Below are 18,388 nucleotides of genomic sequence, written 5' to 3' on the forward strand. Positions count from 1 at the left end.
AACCTCATACCGGACGACCCAGAGTGGCCTGCCAATCCAGCTGACGACAAACAACAGGATTCCGACCCATCCCATGACTCCTGTCTTCAAATCCGCCGTACCCCCAAACAAGACCCCAGAGACCAGCGACGCCAAGATAAGTGCGCTGGTTGCAATGGCAACCATCCCTGTTTCCGATGCCATTTCAAGGATGCCTACTGCCGCCGTTGCCAAAGACGGGGCCACATCACAGAGGTTTGCCACACGTCTTTTCCCGTTGAGCCAACAGTGGCGAGCCCTCGTACCTTCACCACCTCAAGAACTCGCAAGCCGCCTTCGTTCCGCGCCTCTTCCAGATCTACCGATGGCACGCACCCCTTCAACCCCTTCACAGAGGTAATTGCCCCTCATCCATTAACTCAAACTCTTCCTTTCCTGAGGACAAAGTATTTGTGCCCCTCTTCATAAACCAACTGCCCTGCGAAATGGAACTGGACACCGGCTCCAGGCATTCCATAATGCCTTGGCATAAATTAAGACTTTATTTGCCACATGTAAAAAGATCTAATTTGAAACCTTGGGATGCGGGGTTAACTGATTTTCAGGGGTGGAAAATTCCTGTTTTGGGATGTATGCATGTGCCAGTTATGTTTAAAGGGTTTAAGGGTTTGTTACCCCTCATTGTCGTAGACGGCCCCAAACACACCTTACTTGGGCTCAAATGGATGCACCCTTTAGGTATTACTATATCCGGGGTACACAATGTGTCTGAAACTGCCTGTGATTCTGCCAGTTTATTACGTGAATTCCCGGAGGTTTTTTCAAATGACCTAGGGCGGTATAACGGAAACCCAATCTCTTTTAATCTTGACCCAACAATTGCCCCCATACGATTAAAACCCTGCCGAGTACCAATTCCCCTATTGCCAAAAGTTGATGAACAAATTGATAAACTATTAGCTCAGGGCATTCTGGTCCCAACTGACCATGCGAAGTGGGAGACCCCGATAGTCACCCCCCTTAACCCCAACGGCTCTGTAAGAATTTGTGCAGATTACAAAGCAACCATCAATAGAGCGTTACAGCACAACGCTTACCCTATTCCAGTGGTCCAACAACTGTTACACACTTTGGGAAACGGCTCCATTTTTGCAAAATTGGACCTTGCGCAAGCTTACCAACAACTCCCCGTAGACCCAGATACAGTGGAAGCTCAAACTTTTGTTACACATAGAGGCACATTTAAGTGTTCAAGACTCCAATTTGGGGTTTCCATAGCCCCGGGTATTTTCCAGGGCCTTATGGAATGCCTCCTACATCAAATTCCCGGGGTCGTTCCGTACTTTGATGACATGCTTATTTCCGCCAAGTCAAAAACAGAACTCTGGGACAGAATTAGAGCTGTTCTAACTAAATTTAAAGAGACAGGCCTCCATTTAAAATCTGACAAATGTTCCTGGGCCATTCCTAGTGTTGAATTTCTGGGGTTTAAAATTGACAAATCTGGCATTCACCCCACCGACGAGAAAGTCGAAGCTATAAAAAGAGCCCCCACCCCCACTAACAAAACAGAATTGCAAGCTTTCTTAAGATTATTGAACTTTTATTCTGTCTTCCTCAAATAGAAAGCAACGGTGGCGGAACCTCTTCATAATCTCCTCAAAAAAGACATTGCCTAGACGTGGGGACCTAAAGAACACACTGCATTTAACTCTGTAAAAAACCTGTTGTCTTCTGAAAGTGTTCTAGTACAATACAATGTCACCATGCCAGTGTCCCTAACTTGCAACGCTTCCCCATTTGGCATAGGCACCGTATTGAGCCACGTATTACCAGACGGAACTGAAGCCCCAATTGCATTTTATTCAAAAACACTTTCCTCCGCCAAACGGAACTATTCCCAGCTTGACAAAGAGGCTCTAGCCGCCGTAGCAGGTGTCAAGTGGTTTCACATTAATAACCGACCACAAGCCTCTCCTAGGTATTTTCGCTGGAGATAAGCAAACCCCCACATTTCTCTCCCCACGTATGACCCGCTGGGCCATTTTCCTAGCCAGCTATAGTTATACGCTAAAGCACAGGAGGGGGAAAGACATAGGAAATTTATTTATTTATTTATTTATTTATTTATTTATTTATTTATTAGATTTGTATGCCGCCCCTTTCCCCTTGCCGACGCTTTAAGCAGATGCCCACAAATGAATTAGTAAATGACACTGCTCCAGCTTCAAGCACCCTTCTTATTGAAATAAATGATCAAGGCCTGTTAACAGCTTCGGAAATCGCAGAACAGACAAGAACAGACCCGGTTTTAAAAAATGTCAAACAATGGACTTTAAAAGGGTGGCCAACAGAGAGGCCTTCGGAAAAATTTCAACAATTTAAAAATAGACAAGTAGAGCTCAGCGTATTGAAGGATTGTATTCTATGGGGAGATCGGGTAGTGATTCCCCAAAATCTCCAAAAGAGGGCTTTAAAATTATTGCATCAGGGCCACCCTGGTATAGTTAAAATGAAGAACCTAGCAAGGAGCCATTTGTGGTGGCCAGGTTTGGACAAGGACATAGAAATGTGGGTGGCTGGTTGTTCCCCATGCCAAATGGCTAGACCTAATCCTCCAAAAATGAAACCATCTGAATGGCCTACACGAAGGGGCCCATGGTCACAAATACACATTGACTTTGCCGGCCCGATCAGAGGCCAATCCTTTTTAATAGTAGTAAATGCCTACTCCAAATGGCTCGAAGTTGAACTGATGACATCCACTACAACAAGCGCCACAATTAAAGTTTTAAGGAAACTGTTTGCCACACACAGTATTCCGGACATACTAGTCTCAGACAGCGGTCCACAATTAACAGCACGCCAGATGGAACTATTCCTGGCAGATCTAGGCATTAAACATATACTGCTCACTTTCCACAAGCGAATGGTAAGAATAACAAAAGAAGCATTAAACAAATCACCACCTGGAGACTGGCAACAACAAATCAACGAATTTCTTGTTATACAACATATAACGCCATCCGCCTCAACCCAAAAAAGCCCGGTGGAACTACTTATGGGGAGAAACATACGATCTAAATTAGACCATATACACCCGGACTACCAAATTGAACAAAATGAACCGAAACCACAAATAGAAAGAAGTTTTTACATCGGCGATTTATTATTCGCAAAAGATTACGATTCAGAAAACAAGTGAAAGAAGGAACAGTAAAAGAAAGAATCGGTCTTAAAACTTATTTAATTTTATTAAAAGATGGCCGAATTTGGCATCGTCACATAGATCAAATCAGAAAACGAATTCAAACTAATATTAACATTTTACCCACTTTAGAAAATAAAAAAGAACACTTACCCGAACCTGTTCAGGACCCCAGCGATGGCTACCTGGTACCCCTGGAGGCCAGCGAGGATCCGGCTGCACCATCGCAAACAGGCCAGTCAGAAACCGACCTGAGCGGAGCAGAAAAGCTGCTTGCCATCCAGAGAGATAGCTCTCAGGAAAATGAACTGCGCAGGTCCCAACGAACCGTGAGACCACCAATCCGGTTACAGGATTACGTCACTTGGATAAATACGTAACACCCAATCACTTAACTAAAAGGGGAGGGATGTTGTGTTCGTTTAAAGAAATAAGAGAAAATTACTGATTGGCTAAGACGCAGCTAGTTCTAGGTTGCCGCCAAAAATAAACAGTTGTCAGAGGAAATTCCCGCGCGTAAGAAAAAGTATAAATAGGGCAACGGATTAGCCGTTGCCCTTGTTGGGAGTTATTGTTGAGAGGATCTGTTGGTTGTTATGCTCTCCGCAATAAAGATGTGTTGAACAGCAAGAGTCTCTCCGGTGCAGTGATTTAACACCTAGTGTGCACTCCTACTGGTTTGCTATTCACATTATATGTTTCCCAACTTTATTATTTTTACAAATAAACAGGGTAGCAAACATATCCAACATACCTTCCCCCTTCCATTTTCCTCACAACAATAACTCTGAGCTGGGTTGGGCTGAGAGACAGTGACTGGCCCAGCTGGCTTTCATAGATAAAGCAGAACTTGAACTCGTGATCTCCAATTTTCTAGCCTGGTGGCTTAATCACTAGATCAAACTGGTATAAAATCAAGATCCTAAGCTAATGTGACTTGTACTAGGATCTTCTCTCTCCCAGCACCTTTTTTTTTTATTTTGTAAGGGAGGCTTTCTATAAATGGGACTCTAGATTAAATTTATATTAGGAGACGGGTGACTCTATTCATTCATTCGTTCGTTTGTTCATTCGCTCCTTTTTTAAAAGTACATCTCTCTGTTCCTGTTTAAACACCTTGCCAAAAACTGCCCAATGAAATCCATCCCACCTTCTGCTAAAATCCTCACAATCAAATTAAACAAAACAATTCATAGCCATAGCAACAATTCATAGCTATTGCTGTTGTGAGCCACCCTGAGTCTTCGGAGAGGGACGGCATATAACTCTAATAAATTATTGTTAAATTATTATATATTGGAGGCAGTCTAGGGAGTAAAAAAAAAAAGAGCAGGAGATGCATGGCTGACCCTCACAAATCGCTTGACTGAGGAGGAAAAGAATTTGCAGCTGAGGTTGAAAACTCTTTTCCCCAGCTTTACAGGATATTTATGACACATATTCCTATTGAAAATTTGGAGTTGAGCAGTGCAGCTTTAAAAGCTTTAGGATTCTGCGTGTGTAATCCAAAGATTGCTTTCTTATTATGCGAAATAGAAATACATAAACTACTGCCTGTATTGAACAGTGTTGCTATAAATTCAGGAGACAAACACATTCGCACAAGAGCACTCTGGGTGATTGCAAAGCAGTCCTTTCCTCCAGATACAGTTGGAAAGTTGGTACCCATATTATTGCTGTACTAGAAACAGTATTCCATAAAGGAGATTCACACTCCATGGTAGTTGAACATGAAGCATTAAATGTTATAATCCGGCTGATAGAGCAGTCTCCATCTGACATGGAGGAACAGGCTGTGATGTGGGCTAAGATGATAATTCCTTTGCTGGTTCACTTAGCTCATAAAGTACAGTTAAGAGCCGCTAGTGCTTTGGAAATGGGTCTCCCACTTCTTCAGCAGCATCAAGAGATGACAGCAGAGACTGAGCAACTCCTGACTACTAAAGTAATTCCAGAACTCCAAAAGCTATCTTTTTCAAAACATGAAACATATATTCTGAAACGGTGGCCCCTGTTTGTAAAGCTGATTGGAAAGACACTGCATCATAGTGGAAGCTTTATCAATTCCTTGTTGCATTTAGAAGAACTTAGAAAGAAAAGGTGCAAAAAAGGGCAACAAGTATGATCAAGGAAATGGAGCACCTCCCTTATGAAACCAGATTGCAACGCCTTGGTCTCTTCAGCCTTGAAAGAGGGCGTTTAAGAGGTGACTTGATCGAAGTGTATAAAATCATGCATGGGATAGAAAAGGTGGATAGAGAAAAATTCTTTTCTCTATCACACAATACTAGGACAAGGGGGCACCCCCTAAAGCTCATAGGTAAGAATGCGAGGACAAATAAAGGGAAATATTTCTTCAACCAGAGGGTCGTTGGTTTATGGAATTCACTTCCAGAAGAGGTCGTGACAGCTGTCAGCCTTGATAGCTTCAAGGCAGGATTAGACAGATTCATGGATGCCAAGTGTGTCGGTGGTTATTGAAACGGATGTCCATGTGCCGCCTCTATGTTGGTTGAGGCAGGCAGGATTCTCTTGAGTATCATTTGTTGGGGGTCAAGGGAAAGGGAGGGTTTTGCCTTCTCTTTCTGCTCAAGATCCCCTTGGACAATTGGTGGGCCACTGTGTGACACAGAATGCTGGACTCGATGGGCTTTGGCCTGATTCATCTTGGCTGTTCTTATGTTCTAACTTGGATTTCGTAGTGGCTCCCCATTGGTGAAGAAAATATCTTTAATTGCATGGAAGAGTCTGATTGATAACTTTGCTTTCAATCCAGATATATTATGTAGTGCAAAAAGGCTAAGATTGCTAATGCAGCCATTGACCTCTATTCGTGTGAGAACTGAAACTCTGGCACTGACCATGCTTGAAGTTTGGTAGTATTTATTAATGAGGCTTGGCTCTCAACTTCCAGCCCACTTTGTACAGGTTTGTGTACCATTAATTCAGAACAGAATTCAAACGTATATTTGAATATGTTGAATGTTGCTGCAGACTTTAAAAAACATTATTTTGTCAAAAGAATTGCCAGTATCAAACTCACTGGTAAAATCTTGTGGAATGGAGGAAAATGCTGGCCTGGATGATACAGAGAAATCAATTAATATCATGGATGATACATTTTTCTCTCCAATGAAAATGCAGATGTATGTCAACCTGAGATCTCCAGTATGTCATCAGCAATAGACCTTTGGGCTCAGGTTAATCTACTTGCTACCAAATTTCTTGTGAAAGACTTTGGAACTATTCAGGGAAAAAACTCTTTGAAATGCAAGAGAAGCTTCATAGCATGATAGACTGCGTCATGAAAACTCTGAAGTCCCGTTGGATGCTTTTGAGATCTGGCGAAACCACTGTTTTTAAAATAAAAAAACAATAACAACAGCCAGTGTTCCCTCTAATTTTTTTGGGGGGGTGGGCGGGAAAGTATAGTGTCTGAACGGTAGTCCCTTCGGGACTGGGCGGCACAGAAATAATAAATAAATAAATAAATAAATAAATAAACAAACAAACAAACAAACAAAAAACCCACCCTGTTTTGTCTCAGAGAATTTTAAAATAAAATACTGTACTGTGTGTCTATAACAGTGAGCTCATAATAGGGCAACTCTATCAATATCAAAATGCCACTTAAATAGTTGAGCTACTTTCAAACTAGATTTTTATTTTCTTTCGCTCTTCCTTACTCCCATTCTTTTTCTTTCTCTTTTCCTTCCTCTCTTTTTTCTATCTGTTTCTCTCTCTTCCTCTCTTCCTTTCTTCTTCTCTCTCTCCTTCCCTCTCACTCTTTCCCTCTCGGCTTCTGGGCAGGTTTGGAAAACTCTGAGTTGATGATGATTTTTAAGTGAGTGATTGCTCACTGCTCAGCTTAGAGGGAACTATGACAACAGCTACTCAGATTAAGGGGCAAGTACAAGTGCACTAGAGTTCCTTCCGTCCCCTGTCCTATTGCTCTCCTATATCTCCTATACCTTTCTTCTATTCCTATATCTCTTCTTCTCTTCTTTCATTGATATGTTCTATTACTATATCTTCTTTTCTATTATTTCTTAGATATATTTTACTATGAGTATCTCCTCTATAACCTCCATCATGTATTTTACTATGTGTATATAGATATATACCCACTAAAACCCTCATTGTGTATTGGACAAAATAAATAAATAAATAAATAAATAAAATAATTTAACATATTTGAAGGATACATTTGATTGCAGGACAGTTTTGTTTTTACAATCCAAAATTTAAAATTTGACATTAATATTTAGTTTCAGTACATATTCTAAGTAAAAGGGATTCCTGTAACTTGAAGCAAATACAGCACTGGAATATAATTCTTAAACTTCTAAATTCTGTGGACTTGTATTTTTAGGTTTTCTTTTTTTAATTGCTGCTATGCACATTTTTCAAAATATGTGGTAAAGATGTGCAGCAATGACTGTAAAACATGCCACAATTGGGAGCAGGATATTTTTTAAAATGTTAAGTATTTTAAATCAAAGGGCTTTGATGCATCATCAATATTTAAAGCCCTACTTTTGTTGTTCTGACTAAATTTTGAAGTGTTAATTAATTTACCAAAAGTGATACAAATCTTCCAACTGATCTTCCAGCAGTGGCTCTTCCATCCCAAGGATCTGCCCACAGATTTCCATTGTTCTCCTTTCCCCTGCCTTCTGCGCATCTGTGTGTCAGGCACTGGGCCCAGCTGTTCCTCCTTTCCCTCTTCAGCCACCTTCAGAATGGAGGGCTGTTGATTCTCCATCTGAGGGCTGACATAGGCCCAGGCTTAGCCTCTGTTTTTTTTCTCTCTCTCTCTCTCTGACAGCTCCATTCAGTCTTCCCCCTCAGGGCTCTCAGGCCTTGATGCTGATCCTGACTCCGACACTTTCTCCTCATCTGATTCAGCTGCTGGAGGGGCCAGTGGCTGACAGGCCACAACACTGTTAGATAGGTGAGTCTTTGGGCTGACAGAACTCAGCAGAGGCTTAACTTTTTAAACAGGGAACTTTTATTCTGGCATTTTCAGCACCGTTCCAGCTCAGCTTAAATAAAACAGCAAACAGACTTCTATAGTGTGGCTGTTTAACTGCCCGCTCAAAAGGCCTCTCGTGCTTAGCCCATAAGCCTTCAGCATCAACCTTCCTGGCTGGTCATAAATTGAAGATTTTGCATTTCTGGTGGGGTTATAATTCGAGAATTTAACATTTTTGTTAGATCCATTGATGGAAGAGGCTGGATACTCAGTAACTTGCTAACAAACAGCTCTTTATTGTATAACAGTCAGTAACCCAGCAAACGTCCTGTCAGCCAGCCATTTTAAGGGAGCTATAAGATTGTCAGCCAATCATATTCAAGTATTTTCCCGCCTTAATGACAGACAAGACTGAGTTGAATACATAACAATTTCCTACCGTTTTCAGAGGAGATACAGCTAAGAAACCCCTGAATCAGGCTAAAGCAGAAAATCTTGGCCCAGACATAGTGTGAAATAACCAATTAACATTAAAGAATTGCTCACTATTCAGTCATCACTGTTCCTCAAATGATTAGGTTGGTTCTTCACTAACAAAAGGTTGTTCCTTTTTGTACTAAGAATTCCTCCAGAGACTAAGAGAGTAAGACTTTGCCCCCTATTTTAAATTCCAAATTTGCTTGCGGGTGGCAGAATTGTGTTTATAGTGAAAGAAATGCCCTACTTGGTGAGAATAGGTTCTTATTGGGGGGGTTTTCATCATCATCACTCTTTATTCTGCCTCCTCTCCCCAAGCAATTTATTCTCACCAAGTTTGTTTTCAGTATCATCTACCAAAAGAAAAATTATTAGCAACTAACTGCAGAAAGAATATACTGTGTTAGCCTGAAAAAGTAGTCCAGATAGGTAGCATAAACAGGAATGCTACCTCTATCTTTATTGTAAGGTCACATTAATAGAATCTCACAAAGCTAAATGTATTTCTCCTCTTTTTCTTCTTTTAATATGGAAGGTCCCTTCTAAAATATTTTCTATGTCACCCACTCCCTTCGATGGGCCAAGATGTCTTTTACATACTGAATGTCCCGTCTGTGTTGCCCCATATCATTAATCAAGATTACAGTAACATCCCCAATGAAAGAACACTCTGAGGCTTAAGTTTCCTCAAAGTTCCATCTTATTAGAGATGTCTTATTGGCACATCTGGGAAAATCTGAATCTGAAAGCTTCTGGTTTTCCACACTCAAAAGAAACTTCAAGTCCCTGCCCCAGCACCCACATGTCCATCACATGATCCAACCAATGCACTGTCCCAATTGGAGATGCTCTCCAGTCACAGCCCTCCAGGTGCAGGGCAGAGTGGCCTTGACTCTTTGAGAAAGGAATGTTATTTTAACTAAATCTCCCCACTCCCACAATCTCCCCTGTTTCCCATAGCACTAAATGTGGCAGGCCTGAAGATCCAAGGCCCAAGATGGTTTCCAGGACTGACACTTTTATTTATTTACTTACTTACTTACTTACTTACTTACTTACTTACTTACTTACTTACTTACTTACTTACTTACTTATTTATTGGATTTGTATGCTGCCCCTCTCCGCAGACTCGGGGCGGCTAACACCAATGATAAAAACAGCATGTAACAATCCAATACTAAAACAATTAAAAAACCCTTATTATAAAACCAAACATACATACAAACATACCATGCATAAAATTGTAAAGGCCTAGGGGGAAAGAATATCTCAGTTCCCCCATGCCTGGCAGGAGAGGTGGGTTTTAAGGAGTTTACAAAAGGCAAGGAGGGTGGGGGCAATTCTAATCTCTGGGGGGAGTTGGTTCCAGAGGGTCGGGGCCACCACAGAGAAGGCTCTTCCCCTGGGTCCCGCCAAAAGACATTGTTTAGTTGACGGGACCTGAAGAAGGCCCACTCTGTGGGACCTAACTGGTCATTGGGATTCGTGCAGCAGAAGGCGGTCCCTGAGATAATCTGGTCCAGTGCCATGAAGGGCTTTATAGGTCATAACCAACACTTTGAATTGTGACCGGAAACTGATCGGCAACCAATGCAGACTGCAGAGTGTTGGTGTAACATGGGCATATTTGGGAAAGCCCATGATTGCTCTCGCAGCTGCATTCTTTTCTTTATTGAAGACTGAATACAAGTCTTCAAACAGATCGATATTCCAACTATTACACAAAAATAAACCTAAGTGCCGTTTGCGCCTTAACTAGGCCAGAGGACTAACAAATTTAGGAGAAAATAGTTCTATATGGATAGTTCTTGACTTGCGACCATTCATTTAGTGATCATTTGAAATGACAACACTGAAAAAAGTGTCCGTTTTCACACTTGGGATCATTGAATCAGTCCCATCGTCATGTGATCCAAATTCAGGCATTTATTTAGGACAGTTAGAGTGTCCAAGAGTCATGTGACCATCTTTTGTAACCTTCTGGCAAGCAAGTCAATGAGGAAGCCAGATTTACTTAACAACCATGTTACTGACTTAACACTTAACAATTGTGGCAAAAAAGGTCCTAAAATGGAGCAAAACTCAATTGACTTCCTTGTTTAGCAATGGAAAGTTTGGGCTTAGTTGTGGTCATAAGTCGAGGACTATTTGTAACATGTGCTGTGACAGTCATAAGCACCATTTTTTCCTGGTGCCGCTGTAAATTGAGGACTACCTGTATCCTGAAAATAAGTTGTATCCAATTGTGTGAGAGGAACAATACTGACTGATTTCATGGTACAGTATAGTTTTTATTCTAGGATGGTTTCCTCCTGAGTAAAGGTGGAGTAGGCCATGAGATGAGCTCTTAGTATCAGCTTGGCTGAAGAGAAGAAGCAGTATAGTGGAATGGAGAAGAGTTCCAAATATTCCTCATTAATGGGAATCAGGGAATCAAAAAGTCTGTTTTTTTATTCCAGCTTCCTTGAATGAAATGAAAATTATGGTCTTGGCTAGATTGTAGGCTCACTTAATGACTAGATTTGAAGAAGGCAATGTATTGCAGAAGAATAATTGGAAAGAAGGATAAAGTAAACCTTAAAAAGTGGATCAAGTAAACAATAGCAACATGTTTAATCACGACAGACTTTTTGAAATCTTTCTGCTGGAAGGCATTACCAATTCAGTGGCCAAAATAAAATTTACAATCCCAGATCATTAAGAATATGGAGGTGATTACAAACTACTAGTGGGATTGAAGAATGGATGACACCTGGACAGAGGACCAGAATAAAACCAGTGGCCTCCCTTCTACACTTCATTTGTGTGACATCCACAAAACTTTTATTGGTAGTCAGAACAAAGGAAGTAAAAACCAACTAGAGAAAGATCTAAGTGTATGAATTGTGCAGAAGGGAAAATGTGAAAGTGTCAAACATTTTAAACAATAGAACAAATAGTTGTGAGATCTGCTCTGGAGGATATGTGTTAAGTATCTGTCAGAGGTTATTCAAGTGTAAGAAATCTTGCCAGCATAGGGACTTGGATGAGGCTTGCTCTTGAAATTCCTTCCAATTCTCTGATTTACAAATCAGAAGATTGGAGCATTCTGTGTCACGTTTTCTTCCTCTTTACGAACCAGCAGGAAAATACTTGTACTGGATGCCCTCTTTTGTGTGCAGGGAGATTTTGCACGGCTCAGAGAAGAATGTTTGCAGGCATAGCGCTATGGGAATTGTTTTTTGAAAAAAAGAAGTCAGCCAAGCCACATGTTTGTATTCCTTAGAGGAGCATATAGATTTATACTTGTTGGTTTTCAATATAATTCATCTTTCCTGTTCTTTTTTTTAATTCAACCATTTATATATTTATAAATATACATTTGTGTGCGTGTGTGTGTGTGTGTGTGTGTGTGTTAGGTCAACTTGAAAAAGCACAAATATGCTCTATACAAAGTTCCTTCCATTCAAGCATGTTAGACTCTGCCTTTCATACAGTTATAATTTAGAGCATTTGCATTTAGTACATCTATGCATAATATACAAAAGTATTCTTATATCCAGTTTATATAGGACTCATGAATGGGGCAAATAAAACCTTTGTGGTATATAAAAATTCAAAGAGCATGTGGTCAGATCCTGAGAATTACTTATTGGAGTTATGTACTGACACTTTTTTCTTTTTTTTTCTACATTCATAAAAAAATAGACTGTGTCCTATAGAAAAGATTGAGATATTTTTAGTATGCTAGTGAAACACCATACTTAATATGGTAATGGAGCTATAAAAGTAGTACCTTCCAAACGACTATCAATTGGAAGATTGTATCACTTTTGGTAATACAGTACTTCAAAATTTAGTCAGAACAACAAAACTAGGGCTTTAAATATTAACCTGAGCCCAAAGGTCTATTGCTGATAACTCCCCTATACTGGAGACCTCAGGTTCACATACAGAGAAAATATGTATCATCCATGACATTAATTGATTTCTCTATATCATCCAGGCCAGCATTTTCCTCCATTCCACAAGCAGCTTTGAAGCAATTTTGTATAATTATCTTCTTTTATTGAGGTATATCTTGCTGTAAGCCATAGACCTAAATATTAAAATTTCTTTGTTACTTGAAGACATGATTTTTCAGCTAGCTCCCTAATCTAAATTTGGGTACAGTTTTTGGCTAGAATTTTTATTTTGTCTTTATTTAACTTTTATTTAATTTTAAATCTGGCAACTTTCCCAAATGTTTCTATTTCTTGTAATAAATTTATTAGTGAGGTTATCAGTCCTTCAAGGAAGAACACCAGGTCATCTGCAAATGCTTGGGTTTTATATGATTCATTTTTGGTCTTAGTGCCCCTGATTTTGGTATTATTTCTAATTTGATTAAGCAGTATTTCAATTGATAAGATAAACAATAAAGGGGATAGTGGACATCCTTGTCTTATGCCTTTGCTGATATTAAATTCATCCATCATATCTCTGTTTATCCTCACTCTCGCTTTTCGTTTTGTGTAAATCGCATCAATCATCTTTTCAAATTTGGAGCCAAATTTCATAATTTTGATTTGTTGTTTTAGAAAGTCCCAATTTAGGTTATCAAATGCCTTTTGTGCATCTAAGAAAACGATTGCCAATTGTTTATCGCTGTTATCCTCCTAGTATTCTAGTATGTTTAAAACTGTTCTAGTATTATTTCTAATTTGTCTTGTGGGTAAAAAACCATTTTGGTCAGGATGAACAATTTTGTTTAAAATTCTTTTAATTCTTTCAGCTATTATAGTAGTTTATGTATTTCTATTTCACATAAGAAAGCAATCTTTGGATTACACACACAGAATCCTAAAGTTTGTAAAGCTGCATTGCTCAACTTCAAATTTTCAGTACGAATATGTGGGAAGTTGAGAAAAAGAGTTTTCAATCTCAGCTGCAAATTCTTTTCCTCCTCCTCAGTCAAGGGATTCGTGAGTCAGCCAGGTGTCTCTTGCTCTTTTTTTTTTACTTTTTTTTACTGTTTTACTCCAATATATATCTATGAATTGTTTTGTTTAATTGGATTGTGAGGATTTATAGCAGAAGCTTGGATTTCATTGAACAGTTCTTGGCAAGTGTTTAAACAGGGACAGAGACGTACTTTAAAAAAACAAACAAACAAACGAATGGATAGAGTCATCCGGTCTCCTGATATAAATTTAATCTTGAGTCCTATTTGTAGAAATCCTCCCTTACAAATTAAAAAAAAAGTGTGGGGAGAGAAAAGATCCTAGTACAGGTCACATAAGCTTAGGGTCTTGATTTTATACCAGTTTGGTTTAGTGATTAAGCCACCAGGCTAGAAAACTGGAGGTCATGAGTTCAAGTTCTGCCTTAGTCATAAAAGCCAGCTGGGACAATCAGCCCAACTCAGCTCAGAGTTATGGTTGTGAGGAAAGTGGAAGGAGGAAGGTATGTGGATATGTTTGCTAACTTGTTTATTTGTAAAAACAATAAAGGTGAGAAATATATAACATAATGTGAATAGCAAGCCAATATGAATCCACACTAGATAATACTGTATGCCTAATCCATTTCCAGTTTTCTAAAAATTTATAATATCCTCTGCAATATTTTGCAGGATCTCCCTTATTCCATTTGCAGAGAAAAATGTATCATTCATGACATTAATTGATTTCTCTGTATCATCCAGGCCAGCATTTTCCTCCATTCCACAATATTTTACTAATGAGTTTGATACTGGCAAAATAATGCTTTTTAAAAGTCTGCAGCAACATAGTTAATACGTCTGAATTCTGCCAATCTCTTCTGTTGCCTGATTCAATTGCAATTTTCACAAAACCAACTAATTCTCTCCATATAGCAGTGAACATAAAATCAGAGACATCTTTTCCTATTGCAATGAAACTATCCTGAGCTGCATTTATGAAAACACTGGCATACTTGCAGAATAAAGAAGGGCTGGTGATTACTGGGCACTGAAGAGGTTCTAAACTGAGTACAATATTATTTTCCTTGGTGAAAGTCAATAAAGAAGTAGTGAAGTAGCATTTCAATTCCAATTCAATTTCAGGTCTGAAGGAGGAGGGGGGGGGGACTTCTGGGTCCAGTGTTTACACACAGATGCGCAGAAGGCAGAGAAGAAGAGAACAATGGAAATCTGTGGGCCGATCCTTGGGATGGAAGAGCCACTGCTGCTAGCAAAGCCCCACCCTTGCTCTGGGGATAAAAGGCAGCGGGGCAGAGATGAATAGCTGTGGCAGACAACTTTTTATCTTCTGCATGGACAGACTTGTTAGCCTGCTGTGAGAGAGACACTTTTTGCGGAGGCTGCTGGTGCTCTTAATAAAGGAATCTTTGAGTTAACTTCAAATGGTTGGTCGTGTTTGGGGAGCTGGGTCAGAAATGTTGCCTCCGATTTTTAGCAACTGTAATAGGAGAGCATATTAAAGTCTGTAAAAAGAGAGTTCAGTATCTGTTTGCAATACTAAGCCTATCCTACCTCAGCCACATTTCATTAGTCCTCTATAAGATTTCAGTTCTGATCTCTGGTAAGAGCTGTCCCAAAGGTGCTTTTTCAAGACGTTTTGCTTTTCATCTAAGAGGATGAGAAGCAAAACATCTTCAAAGAAAACACAGAAAGTCCCAGAAAACCCAGTATAACACGTCTCTTGAAAAAGCACTTTTGGAACAACCATGACCTGAGAATCTTATAGATATCTGATAGTAGCTGTTTCTCCTTCCATGTACAGATAGTACTTGATTTACAACAGTGTAGGAATCATAGACACGGAGACATGGTTTTCTGAACAAAGCAGTTCCGAGCTAGGAAGACCTTCTCTCTGCATATGGGTATCACATGTTTTTGCTGAATTTGAAAAATAACGGAGACTAGGATAGATCAATTTTGGCCTTATTTTGGCCTCATCAGCTAGCCATACCCTCACTGAACTTTTGCCTTGCTTGTAAGGCATAGAATTAACCTCTAGGCTACAGTATCCAATCCCTTCAGCTCTGTACCAGGGAAGGCTTACATGTTTTTTGTGTCGAATCACCCTGGTATATTGAAGGAACATCATAGCTCCTTTTTGGCCTCTTGGCCCAACCCAGGGCCATTTCCAAGGCAGTTAATTTATTCATAGCCAACAAACTATATTATGTATGTGTCACATGTTTTTGTTGAATTTGAAAATATATATATTGACTATTGAATATATATATATATGCTGTTCAGAGATCTGTCTTGCTCAGGGCATGCGTTTATTTTTATAGCAATTTCTTTGTGCACACAAGTATAAAAGATTAACTTTACTACTTTAGTTACAATGGTAAATGGTTAATATACTGTATAACACATAGTATACAGACAAATCATATCAAGGTGTTTTTCTAACTAAACAGAAGAGTGTCTAATTAACATTTTACCCTAGCCTAGACAAATAGAAGAATGTTTAATTACCTTAGATAAACAGAGAGCTAAGTAAAGAATCTTTACATTAAGCAGGATGGAGTCAATATTAGCCAAAGACAGACATTCCACATTCTTTGACAAATATTGATAACAACCTACACAACCGTTCATTTAGTGGCTGTTCGAAGTTACAACAGTGCTGAAAAAAGGAACTTTAGACTGTTTTTCACACTTATGACTATTACAGCAACCCTGTGAACAAAATTCAGCTGATTGGCAATTGGATCATATTTATGATGTTGCAGTGTCTCAGGGTCATGTGATCACCCGTTGTGACTTTTGCACAAGCAAAGTCAGTGAGATAGCCAGATTCATGATAACAACTGATTTACTAAGTTAACAACTGCAGTGGTTTTCTTAATAGACATGACAAGAAAGGTCATCAAACAGAGCAAAACTCACTTAACACATGTTTCACTTAGCGACATAAATTTTGGGTTCTGTTGTGGTCATAAGTCAAGGACTACCTGTATTCCCTATAAAAGAAAAAGAAAAAAATGCTGCTCTGGGTGGGGTGGACTTCTGAAAGAGAAAAAAAAGTGATGAGAACAGAAAAAATGTGCATGTCCCTGGTGACTTTAAACTGTGGCATCACTCATTATTTTAGCTTTATCTACTTTTTCATTCTCAATAGATTACCTCTGAGATAATGCATCTATTGACAAAAATTGCCTTACCCCTGAGCTATGAGAATTCTTTTTTTTCCCTCCTTGCCGTGCCTTGTGTGCTTAGAAATGAGAAGTTAAGCAGGACTGTGTTCAACTGCAATGTGACAGTGTAAACGAATGCAAATCTGAAAAGGAAAAGAAAAAAAGAGGAAGCAGTTTAACAGAGGCCTATCAAGGAAGAACAGAATTTTTCACGATAGAAACCCTACTACCTTTCCAGCCATTTGAGCATTTACCATTGAGCTTGCAAAGTGTTTAAGTGACTGATTAAGGAAGCGGTTGAAGTCTGAAAATAAAACTGGGCTTGACAATAGTTCACATAAGATGGATAGTTCTTTACCATGAAGAAGAGAAGCAAAGAAACTACAATTTAATGAACTAGTCATCCAAAGTTTCAGTGTTTTGTTTCAGACCATTGTTTATCTGTTTCAAGACAAAATTTGATGGATTTATTTCAGTGAGATTTTGCCTGATCCATTTCAGGACAGAATCAGCGATTAAAACACCACCAGTGGAAACCCATGAAAGAAGTATATAGCAAAGGCTCTGTAGCACTTCAGCATCAGTTTGCTGTACACAAATTCAGCATTGACCCGCATTGCAACTTAAGTGTGAAAGCATGAGAGCTGTTTGATGTTATCACTTCCATGAGGGAAAGTCAAGATCACTAAAGCTGTAAATGTGTTGATGCTCTTTTTCTAATATAGAAAATCATATAGTAATTCATTTTGAAGAATAGCGTGGTCAAAGGGTAGGACCACAAAACAGGAAATGATCTGATCTGTACATAAAATTCATTTGCTAAATTCAACTCTCAGGTTTCCTTTTTTTTTAAAAAAATGGTTTGATTGTACTAGGAAAAAAAGATTGACAACCCTTTTTTTACAATATGAACATAATTTTATGTGGGTGTGTTGTGTGCCTTTGAAAGAATAGGCAATGACCTTTGTGAATATCTAACAAGGTGATTTTGTCCCTAGAAGCAACATGGAAAAAATAACCAGCCAACAAGAGTAACAAAACCACCAATTTATTCAGAACTTTGCCACAAGAACTTCCAAGAGTAAATATTCTCTATCTTAAAATGGTTTTCCCTAGCCTAAATGTCCAGTAAATGAAGCAGTGGAAGTGATGTGCCGGTGCCTGGAGGCTGTTAGGGTCTGGATGGGTGTCAACAGACTCAAACTCAACCCTGATAAGACAGAGTGGCTGTGGTTTTGCCTCCCAAAGACAATTACATCTGTCCGTCCATTACCCTGGGGGTGGGGGAATTACTGACCCCCTCAGAGAGAGTCCGCAACTTGGGTGTCCTCCTCGATCCCAGCTTACATTAGAGAAACATCTTTCAGCTGTGGCGAGGGGGGGCGTTCGCCCAGGTTTGCCTGGTCCACCAGTTGCTGCCACTGCTCAGTCACTCATGCCCTCATCACCTCATGGTTCGACTACTACAACGCTCTCTACATGGAGCTACCTTTGAAAAGTGTTTGGAAACTTCAGATCGTGCAGAATGCAGCTGCGAGAGCAATCGTGGGCTCCCCTAGGTATGCCTATGTCACACCAACACTCCGCAGTCTGCATTGGTTGCTGATCAGTTTCCGGTCACAATTCAAAGTGTTGGTTATGACCTATAAAGCCCT

General features: G+C 39.6%; 1 protein-coding gene across 1 annotated transcript; it reads left to right on the forward strand.

Moving 5' to 3' along the window:
- The first annotated feature begins 1,745 nt into the window (after positions 1-1,745).
- Positions 1,746-17,374, forward strand: LOC139168785 (telomere-associated protein RIF1-like). The gene is given in 9 exon segments (XM_070754521.1): positions 1,746-1,914; positions 3,320-3,563; positions 4,516-4,553; positions 4,556-4,849; positions 4,852-5,132; positions 5,223-5,271; positions 5,874-6,115; positions 16,271-16,379; positions 17,235-17,374. Coding segments are annotated over 9 exon segments (1,566 nt in total).
- Positions 17,375-18,388: the final 1,014 nt, after the last annotated feature.

The sequence above is a fragment of the Erythrolamprus reginae genome, chromosome 1 (assembly GCF_031021105.1).
Source record: "Erythrolamprus reginae isolate rEryReg1 chromosome 1, rEryReg1.hap1, whole genome shotgun sequence".
Lineage (NCBI taxonomy): Eukaryota > Metazoa > Chordata > Lepidosauria > Squamata > Dipsadidae > Erythrolamprus > Erythrolamprus reginae.